This window comes from Columba livia, chromosome 2 (assembly GCF_036013475.1).
Source record: "Columba livia isolate bColLiv1 breed racing homer chromosome 2, bColLiv1.pat.W.v2, whole genome shotgun sequence".
Taxonomy (NCBI): domain Eukaryota; kingdom Metazoa; phylum Chordata; class Aves; order Columbiformes; family Columbidae; genus Columba; species Columba livia.
The window spans coordinates 48,646,552-48,657,168 of NC_088603.1; the positions used below are offsets into that span (position 1 = coordinate 48,646,552).

The 10,617-nt window shown below is 40.7% G+C and overlaps 1 protein-coding gene across 1 annotated transcript; it reads right to left on the reverse strand.

The window, feature by feature from the left end:
- Positions 1 to 1,818: 1,818 nt before the first annotated feature.
- EIF1B (eukaryotic translation initiation factor 1B) lies at positions 1,819 to 10,100 on the reverse strand. The gene is made up of 4 exons (XM_005499935.3): positions 9,762 to 10,100; positions 7,559 to 7,722; positions 6,744 to 6,845; positions 1,819 to 6,172 (listed from the first exon to the last, which is right to left on the reverse strand). Exons 1-4 carry the CDS (start codon positions 9,790 to 9,792, stop codon positions 6,128 to 6,130), a joined length of 342 nt encoding a protein of 113 aa, XP_005499992.1. The 5' UTR covers positions 9,793 to 10,100; the 3' UTR covers positions 1,819 to 6,127.
- Between the last annotated feature and the right edge of the window lie 517 nt (positions 10,101 to 10,617).

Consider the following 10,617-nt stretch of genomic DNA (forward strand, 5'->3'; position numbering starts at 1 on the left):
CTAATTTTATCAGACACACGGAAAGTAGTTGAAGGACTGTAGGGACAGAGCCACAGTAAACATCCATTTACGTGCGGTCTGATCATGTCCCATGACCAGAACGCTCTGGTACTCTGAATTGCTTGCCACACTCCTCTGTGTATCAGGCTGAACTGCTATGAGAACCAGCCAAGACCTGGAAGTTGCTCACTGCTTGGTGCAAAGCACAAGGCAGGAGATGTTCACACTGGCTTTGGGTGGAGGCAGCCTCAAAGACTCTGCTTTGCCCTCCTTGGAAGAAAGATGCGAATACCTCCTTCCCTCTCGACCTCTGCAGAAACCCACTATCTACCATAGTGTTCCTGGAGGATGATCTAGTTTCACACCCAGAAAGCTTCTCCAGGCCACTGCAAAATCTTACCTAAAGGTAGGTAAAGAAGGATTTTTTTTTTTCAATATTCCCTGTAATGACCTTTTTCATACTGAATTCTCACACATAAATTATGTTGAACAATACATTGATTAATGTACAGGTTACTATTTACTAAAGGAACCTGGACAGTGGTTTTGTTCTGTGTCTTCCAAGTCTTAATCAAGATCTGGGCTTTGAGGTACAGGTGTAACTCAAAGATACTGTCTCAAGTACTGACAAGTATCAGTTTTCAGAGCCATATTTTTCACCAGTATCACTGAGTACAGACATGCTACCACCAATGGCTGTCCTGGCATTTACTAGAGGTAGAGCCTACAATTCAACAGGAAGTACTCTCACATCACATGAGTATCTAACTTTGTTGGAGAGCAGCTACAAGCTGCTTCCTCTACAACAGGGGCTGCCCTTTAGTAGATTTTTCCAGCAGGACTCTTGAGAACAGACCATTTTTGACCTTTCTTATCCCAGAACTGTTCTGATTATACATCAATGCATTTGTCATTTGCTGGGTCTACCTAAAAGAGCAACCTTCTCATTTATTTGCAATACAACTGTAGCACAGTTTCTTCACAGGGTACCTGTCCCATCATGACACCCAAGGCTTGTCCGTCTGTACTGCAGGAACAGCGCTGTTTCCCTCTCCAGTACAGTGAGGGACCACAAACGCAGCTGACAGCTAAATCCTGCCTTTGAGGAGCACGACCAACCTTCTTGCAACCACGTCTGCAGAATTCAGCCTCTTGTAACTTGGAGAACTGAATCTGGATCATGGGGCTTTTTTTTGCTGCGTAATCATAGCAAAGATGGCTTGAAGGGGAAAAGAACATTTATAATATACACAAGTACTTCAATCAGACCCCAAATTAATTTCAGAAATGTGCTGTCACATTTCACAGATGCAAGACATTCTAAAATAGCTGACAGCAAACTTGAGCACATATTACTGGCTTTATCTTAAAACTGCATTTTGCTTAGTCTAGAACTTAGATTATCTTCCACTCAAAAATTTAGACCTCAAGCCAACAGCGTAACTTTGTTTTAGAGCTATGATATCCTAGTATGAGGCACAATATTTTTAAGCTGGTTAGTAAAGGTTATGGTAGAAATGTAAAAGGGGAAATATAACATTTCTTTCAGAAATCAAAGCTGATTACAAGAGGATTACATTCATTACTATTAAAACACACTTCTGTATTCTGCAAAAAAAAACTGCCCTCCTTAATAACAAAATAAAATTCCATTTGTTTTAGAAAAGCATACATAAAATAACATGGGCACATTTTATTTCAGAAGACTTTGTTGTCTCAACTCTAGCAATACTCCAATACAGGTTAAAACTTGTTTATAAAGAGACCAATCACAGGCACGCAGCAAACATTAAAAAGGCATTCCGAGTACAAATCCTCTTTTGAGATTTTGTTTTAATGTAAACCAAAAACAATAGGCATGAAGCATCTGTATAGCAAACATAAACAGCTATGTCATTTTTCCCTTATTCATCTCAAGGGTTTTTGATCTTGCAACCAGAAAGTAGCCTGCATGTTGCCTCACACAGGGAACATGTTCCTAACTGATGTATGGAGAGCCATAGCAGGAAGGCAAATTCTTAATACTTAAATACACATGACCCTCTAAGACCACTTCCATTTCCCTCGTGGCAGTAGCACACTCATTAGAAGAACACTCAATTACACTAATCAACATTGAACACATCAGAAGTGACAGCAACCCCTACTGTGTCCCCAGATGATCTATAAAAAGGCCTCCCATACTCTTTAACTGGCTAAATACCACTCTTATACATACACATAGTAAGAGGAACTACAGAGCCACTCTAAACCAGGGTGTAACAGACAGATCCTGTACACTAGAGCCTTCCTGAAGGATTAAAGAAAAGATAATTGCTGACTGGAACTCAAGGTACATCTGTTCATATGCATCTTTAGGGCAACTGCATAACCATTATAAGCAGGATAGGACAAAATGCATAGCTGTGCTTAATTATTATTTTTTTCAAATATTTAAAACTTAAGCTTCAACAACTCCTCACAATTTTAAGTTTTATAATAGCATTAGATGTACTTAGAGCCTTAATAATTAAACTTCATTGACAACTTGGTATTTAAGATACATAAACAGAAATAACAGTTTTATAGGCGTCTGGCAGTCGAGGTGAATCTTAGTTAATGAAAACAGACTTATGACATTAATTTATTTCCTAAGGCGTGTTGTTGTGGGGTTTGTTTGTTGGTTTGTGGGTTTTTGGTGGTGTTCCCTCCTCCCTCTCCAAAAGAGTTATTCAGAACAAAATGCTTTTTACTTAGGCTGTGCTAGAATGTAGTGAAGGAAGTAAGGTTTAAGCAAAGCCACTGAATACAAGCATACACAATCCAGGCACTGTTCTTTTCAAAGGTTCCTTCACTTGAGAAAATTACTCATTTGCCCATAGTTGTGCTTTTCACACTCATCTCTGAAACACGTGGTCAGATTTAGCAGATCACAGGTGAGGGTCAAGGGTCTGACAATTCACACAAGACGAAGCAGGCAGCTCACTGACTTACATTAATAAATCTCATCTTCTACAAGTAAGAACTAATACCACCATTTGGGAAGCAATGGTTTCATTGTTCATAGCTGCATTAGGTAGATGTAGGCTCTGAACAGACAATTCTCTTCATTTATTTATGCAACACCTTACTCCAGTGTATCAGCTAAAAGCATCAGCTTCAATAGCCTAATATAACTATGTACAGCAAGGCTGTGAATTTGAAACAGCAGCTCCTACATCCAATTGCAGCTTGTGGTTAAGCGCAGGTATTGCTAAAAAGACAGTCTCGATTTGGAGATCTAAAAGATGCAGGCTTCACAATATTCCAACAACCAAAAAAAAAAGCCATTACTCCTTGCAGTCTGAGCTTGCCCAGACTCAAGTCCTACTATTGGGTTGTAAAGTTTTTTCTATTATTAGCTCCCTGTTAATGCCTCAATAATTGCAGGCCACATCCTTTACCATTTTTTAACCTATGTTGGAATAGATGGAAAGACTGAAACCTGCCTTCACTGTGAAAGCAGGTTTTAATGGCAGTAATTTAAACAGTTCTTTCCCAAAGTCTTTCGTGTTTTTCAGCATTCTTGAAACATGGATACATATTCCAAGTAGGCTGAGCTTTGATAAAGAAATTTCAGCATACAATGATAAAACATGGAATTGCTGAAGCCTTTCCTCTAAGACCACACAAAGAGGCTTAGGCTTCTAATAAGTCTAGCTACAATCTTGCTGAGACACTTTTCTAGTTCAAAACACTTAAAGGACAAAAATTTCTGCTTTCCTTCTAGATATTTTTTTTGCCACAAATCTCACCTAAACTTTAGACATGTTACATCTTATTTCCTCTCAATTTTGCCCTTCAAAGGTCAAAACACAAGCAGCTCCACTAGAGCGTAAAAACCAGCCACCTATCAACCCCAAAGCTCCTCCTATCAGAAAGGACTTTTAAATGAGGAGGAAATTTTAAAAAATAAAAAGATTTTTCTCATTTATTCCAAGCAGAATGACTATGGAGAAATGACTCAAGCTTAGGCAGTAGAAGTTTATGGAATGCTATCTGAAATAAAGACTGACTCAGGAACACATGAGACTTGCTAATCACTTGTTAATCTCCAATTCAAAAACCCACTGGAAGTAATGCCAGTGAAATACGAGAAGATCCTGCTTGCTTTTCCTCTTGGGCACAAGGAGGACATGCTTTAAATGAGAACATCAGTTTTTCTGGCATTGAGTAAAATGAAAATCACTAAGTGGTAACTACTCTCAAAGGATTACTTACTTTAGCATCTATGAATCAGGACTAGGTAAACTCGCAGTACAACAATTTTATTTTGCTAATATGCAAGAACAGCGTAAGGTTTATTCTTTGGATTTTCATTCTGCATGCTGGTATTTCATGTTTTGCAGCAGTCTTTCCCTCCTCCTCAACACATTATACCTTAACAGTATACAATCTTCTGAACATCCTTTTTTCCAGAACAGTTAAGACCTGTAACACCAGGCAGAACTTCTGTAGGTTGAGATACTGGACACTAGATTCTTACAGGTGGATTTGTCTAGAACGGAGAAAGAAATTGTCATACAAACACGTTATAATGCTCCCTTAATTGTTGTCAGTGCCACAAAGATTTGTATGTGAATTCAGAAATCTTAAAAAAAAAAAATTAAAAAAAGGTTCAAGTGAGTTAAAATTGAGCATTTCTGTTCAGAAAGGCAAATCTGAACAGGAAACAACGTATAGGCATAGGTGGTAGTAAGTAATCTAATTTTGCCTGTTCTTGATGTTTACGTAGGCAGTCATCAGTTCTTTTTTCCTGAATACGATTTATAAATAGGTCTTAGAAGTAAAGAAATATCTCTTTCTTCCTTTCTACAGAATACATGATATTGCAAAAATTTTTTTAAACTTTTGCCACTACCCCAATGGTTTCTCAGCTCAACAGGTTTTCAATTGCTTCAGAGATAATTTCCATGTCTATCTCACAAGGAAGATCTGCATGTTTCACCAAATGAAGTAACTTCATTCTGTAAAGAGACATGTCCTAAAGCAGGATGCCAAATGCCTACAGCTAACTAAAACTAGATGAAAAGCATGGTGAAACAAACTTATTGTAACTTCATATCAGAGAATGCTAGAAAAGTAGGCTAAATCAGTTTTCTGTAGGAACACCCAAAGCCCATCACAAAACCCTCCATACTAACTATTAGTCACAGCAAAACTTTTCACACCAGGAAAAAAAAGATTAGTGTAGAGCCTGTTCCCTTCCTTACTTCCACAGCTAACACTACTGGCTAATTAAAGTACTCTGGCTTGCCAACATTAAATGCAGAGCCACAGCAGAAGCCAAATAAATGTCTTTCCCCTTCTACCCAGTGACAGAAGAGACACAAAATCCCATGCGCTTCCTTCATATGTGTCGGGGGTACGGTGTAAGACCTAGATGTTTCACATGTCCTCAGTAATAGCAGCCTTAAAGAGTTCAGCTTTTTTTAGTCCTACTATGCTTAACACTAATATTTCACAGTCACTGCAGTAAATTTTAGAGAAGATCCAGTTACTTACTCAGCAAACAATTTAAGTCTTATCATGCTGCTACTAAAATACACCTACACAGAAGACTTCAAAGCTCTAGTCTTACAGCTACAGGATAAGATCACATCAAGCTAATCTACTGATTAATTAGCTATTACTCCATCATGTAGATTTTCCGACTTATTGAATGAGCAGTGAGCTACACTTGCCACAAAACATTTTAGCCGTTCATTAGTAAGGCTGTGGTGCTGGTTTAAAACTTTAGCTAAAGCATTTCAGATATCCCCGAAAATAAATGAATAAACTTTTATTTCTAAGCAACAACACACACTATTTTAATACAATCCACACATTTAAGTTAGGTGGAGAGTAGTAAGCTGAACAATCATTGATAAACCATTTCCATTGGAAATGCGTTTAAGTTCACAAGTGTCTTCATTACCACCTTACTGAAGTTTTCTTATGTGTTTCTAGTCTACACACCACACGTTTAACACAGTCATGCAAATCTGAATGAAATTTTAAATGTTCAGGTAACGGGGAAGTCCATTCACTGCAAAGATTCATTTTTCACAGAAGAGCCAGGCTGGGTAAGACCAAATACTGATGGGTTCTTCATGAGAGTACAGGTATTTTAGAAACCATGAACTTTCAGTTGTTCTTCCTTGACAATGCCAATCTAAAAGAGATAAGCAACATTTCAGTAAAGCTTACACGTTTAGGATATTACAGTGATATCAAGTAACTACAATCTTATACGTTGATCAAATAAACTGCAATACAGTATATACTCAATAGAGCAATTTTCTAGTTTCCAGAATGTTTCTGGGCCAAGCAGAAGAATTAACTGCACAAAAAAGAAAATCTTGTCAGACATCTGACTTGTTCTGTAGTCCTAGCACTTATTCTTTGACAGTGTAACATCTCTACATCATTATTTGCATCAGTAAGCCAGTGGTGAAAGACTCTTTGTAGCGTTTTCAGTCTCAAAATTATGGTTTGCATCAAACACTTGATTTTAACTCAGTTGCACCGCCAGAGAACAAGTGGTGTGTCGTAGCAGGATAAATCCATTCTACAGTGCTTTGATTCTTTCTAGTTTTATTCTCATTCTGCAAGTGTCATTTTACTTTTTGGCTGAAAATACAAAGGAAATACAGTTAACATCTTTAGCTGGTTAATTAACATTAGTGCCATCTGTTACTCTACTGCTTCCAGAGAGGTTGAGATATTTATCTGCAGTCCCTCACCTCTAAGAGGAATTGGCAAATGTTCTTCCTCTGGTCACCTTGAAGCTGGATAACTTCGCCGTATTCAGGATGTTCAATCACAGTACCATTACAAGCAAATTTCTAGAGAGAAACATTTATATTGTAAGACATCTGAAGTACATTATGATTTTGCTTAGTAAGTTTTGTCAGCAGAATTTTGTCACAGAAGCTGCTTACTAAATTATGATGCCAAGCAAGGCAAAGGCTAGATCTATTTTATACTGGTTTTGAGAGCAAATGGAATCTATCTGCTGTGCATACAGACCAAAACTAAGCTGCCAATGGTAAATTCAGGCAAATATAGGAGTAGCTATTATGCAGAAGGAACTGGCCAACACGCACTACAAGAATGGAAAACAAAGTCCTAAGATACAGCTTTTCAATTCCACACTGCTTTAAAATAAATATTCCCATGCTGGCAAAACTCAAGGTATCTGTTTCAACAGTAACCCAGCTATGATAGAAGCAAGAATGCAAAAACAGTTCTACTTTAAAATGATTTTATTCTTCACATCAACAAAGCCAGCTATCTGTGAAATTTTAATGAAACATTCAAAATATAAATTTATTTCTTTACAAGAAAGAAATGTTTAACATTTTAGCAAAAAAAAAATCAAGGGTTACTAGACAATCACAGGAGTTTCGAGGAAGACAGGGAAAGAGATCAACCTGCCTATGAAAGTGATGAGCACTGGCAAGAACGAAATAAAACAAATATTCTGCAACTTAGTATTAAAAGCTATCATACTCCTTTATGTAACATCTTGATTATTCATTCAAATCAGCAACTTCACCTTTTTGAATGCTTTCACAAGTTTCTTCTTGTCATAATCATCTGCGATTCCCTGAACAGTTGTTAGTGTCTTCCTTCCGTTTCGTTGCTGGATCCTTATATGAATGTAATCCTCAGTCCCCGCCGGGAGTAAGTCGTCACCCTTTGTTGCATCAGCAAAGGGGTCTGCAGGAGGAAAAAGATTCATGTAATTCCCACAAAGGAAAATAGTTAAGCTCAAAAGCTGACAGGTGTCAGTCACAAAGAGCTTTATTTAGGGGATAATCTTGCTGTTTTCTCCCTGTTTAAAAATACACTGCTGAAAGCAGAGTCCTTTTTACTACAGCTGTATTAAGGCTCACTAAATTCAGCATAGCGTTCTCAACTGTCACGCATCCAGTTTCTTCAGTGGCATCCTGGATATAAAAAATTTTCAGCTATAATATCAATTTACTTCACTATTTCTTTGAAACTGTAAATCCTGAAGCTCCAAAGCTAAAAACAGGGTTCTAAAAGAATATCAAGTGCATATATATCTTATTCACCCACATGCATTTTAAGTGAAATCTGGAAATCATATCTTTGATCAACTGATAAGTACAGAAAAATCAAAATCCTTTACTGGTGCAAAACAGAAGTCTTATACCACAATGGCTACCACAGTACCAGCATTTTAAGGTAGAGGTGTAATTCTGTGCTATTAATGTAAACAAAATAGGGCAACGGTCACTAACAGATGTCAGAAGCTGTAAACCAGGACCCCTCTGCCAGTGAGTAGTTTTAAGCAAAAATTGTAACAAAAATAATTTAGGCTTTGGCTCTAGAAAGGTCAGTTCTCAAATTCTTCCAATTTGAAATTTATCTAGCATAGATGAAACAGGAAGGCATTTAGGAAGAAAAAAGGTTTCTGGATTACACTTTGTGTTCTCTGTTCTCCACACAAACATATTTAACACTCACTCTATCAAGAAACTTGATAGCACTACAAGTTTCCTAACCTGTAGCTCCAAATAAATCTTAAAGTGTGAAATACATGAAGTACTTTTTTAATGAATCACAAGTAGTTTTTTAATACTAATCAGAGTCATAGTGAAGAGCCCAATCTTCAGAAAGTTCACATTCAACAGCCATGCAAGCTACAATTTCCCAAACTTCCATCCAAAACTCAAACCTAAGAACACTGATCAAGTTTTGCCATCTACTTGGAACAAATGCCCCATAAGCATAAAACTTCAGCAGAAATAGGAACTCAAATAGTTCAGCTGCAGACATCCTGAGCCATGTAGCACCACGAATGACAAGAGCATTAAAGGCACTGAAAGCACTGTGAGGATGCAAGCACCATGGGAAGGTGGTACAGCACTGGGAAGCTTGCCTGGCTTCATTTCTAAGGCATTTGTTAAAACATGCTCAATTTCACTGTGTGCCACAGCCTGCAGGGCAAATGCTGATAGTAAATTTCAGTCAAAGAAAATGTGAAAGAAAAAGACATAAAGATCACTTTGCAGAGTTTAGGATTCTGTGTTGGAGATAAGCCACTGCTGTAGGTGTTATAATAACATTGGATTACCTCAAACAAATCCTTTGGGCAACACCCTCCTAAGCACAGCTCCTAAACTGTGATTAACATAAACTCCTCGTAGGGTTTATGCGTGCAGAAGATTTGACACAAAGCGGAGACCTAACAACATTATCCTTCAAAGTGTGGACTTGCTCACTTCTGTTGCCTATAGATAAGGAAAGTGGAGAACAAGCAAGATAAACTTCGCTAATAATACAAGAGAAATGACCTACCGTCTGCATAGCTTAATCTACGGAAACAATACCTCTTGCAGGGCACATATGAGGTTGGGGGACATTGACAAGGATGAGGCAGCAAATCAGCAAGCACTGGGAACTGAGGAGATGATTCCCTTCCTCAGCAGAGGACACACACCCCAGATTGCCTCTGCCCACAGAGCTTACAACTTTTGCCGCGGGAGGACAAGGAGGAGCGGCCGGAGCGAGCGACGCGGGCAGCGCGGGCGACACCAGCTCAGCGACGGCTGCAGTGTCCCCTCGGGGACCCTGGGGAGCGATGCCGGGGCAGGAGGGCGGCAGCACGGGCAGCGAGCCGAGGAGGCGATGCCGGTGGCGACCACAGCCCCGGGGTGGGTTCGGTGAGGGGGGAGGTGACTGCAGGGGCTCCCTGCGGTACAAGGGGCAGGCGGGGTGCCGGCTCTTACCGAAGGATTGGAGGTTCTGGATAGATGACATGCGACTCTGCGGCGAGAGGCTGGGGCAGCGGAGAAAAGGCCGCGGTTCGGTCCGCTCGGGGCGCGTCTCCGGCTCCGCAGTGTCGGCGGGGAGGGAGGGGAGGAAACGAGGGGAGGAATAACAACAGCAGAGGGAGGGGGGCGGATCTGAAAGAGAGGGAAGCGGGAGAGAGAGGAAGGAGTAAAAGGAGGAGAAAGCGCCAAGGGGAACGGAAAGGGCTGGGAGCCCCCGCCCCGCCCCGCCGCTAACCGGCAGCGGCCGCCGGTGCTCCTCATAAGATGGCGGTTCTCCCGGGCCGCCGCCGCCGCGCTGCCTCACGGGAAGGAGAGTCCCCCCCGCCCCGCGGCCAGCGGGCGCGGAGCCTCGCTCCGGGCCGAAGGACTACAGCTCCCAGGGGCCTGCGCCCTGCCTCAGAGCCGGGCCGTGGGTTCGGGCGTCCCCGCTCTCTCCGTGGGGGCAATAGGCAGCTGGAGATCAGTCACAGAAAGTCAGGGATTGGAAGAGATCTCTAAAGATCATTTAGTCCAATCCCCCTGCCGGAGCAGGAACACCTAGATGAGGTTACACAGGAAGGTGTCCAGGCGGGTTTTGAATGTCTCCAGAGAAGGAGACTCCACAACCTCCCTGGGCAGCCTGTTCCACTGCTGTCACCCTCACTAAGAAGGAGTTTCTTCTCATATTTAAGTGGAACCTCTTGTGTTCCAGTTTGTACCCATTGCCCCTTGTCCTATCACTGATTGTCACCGAGAAGAGCCTGGCTCCATCCTCCTGACACTCACCCTTTATATATTTATAAACGTTAATGAGGTCACCCCTCAGTCTCCT

Coding starts and splice junctions, on each gene's coding strand:
- EIF1B (XM_005499935.3), bottom strand. CDS start 9,792: ATGTCATCTATCCAGAACCTCCAATCCTTCG. Junction 7,723..9,761: donor CCAGAACCTCCAATCCTTCG/GTAAGAGCCGGC, acceptor TTCCTCCTGCAG/ACCCCTTTGCTGATGCAACA. Junction 6,846..7,558: donor TTGTGAAAGCATTCAAAAAG/GTGAAGTTGCTG, acceptor GTTTCTCTCTAG/AAATTTGCTTGTAATGGTAC.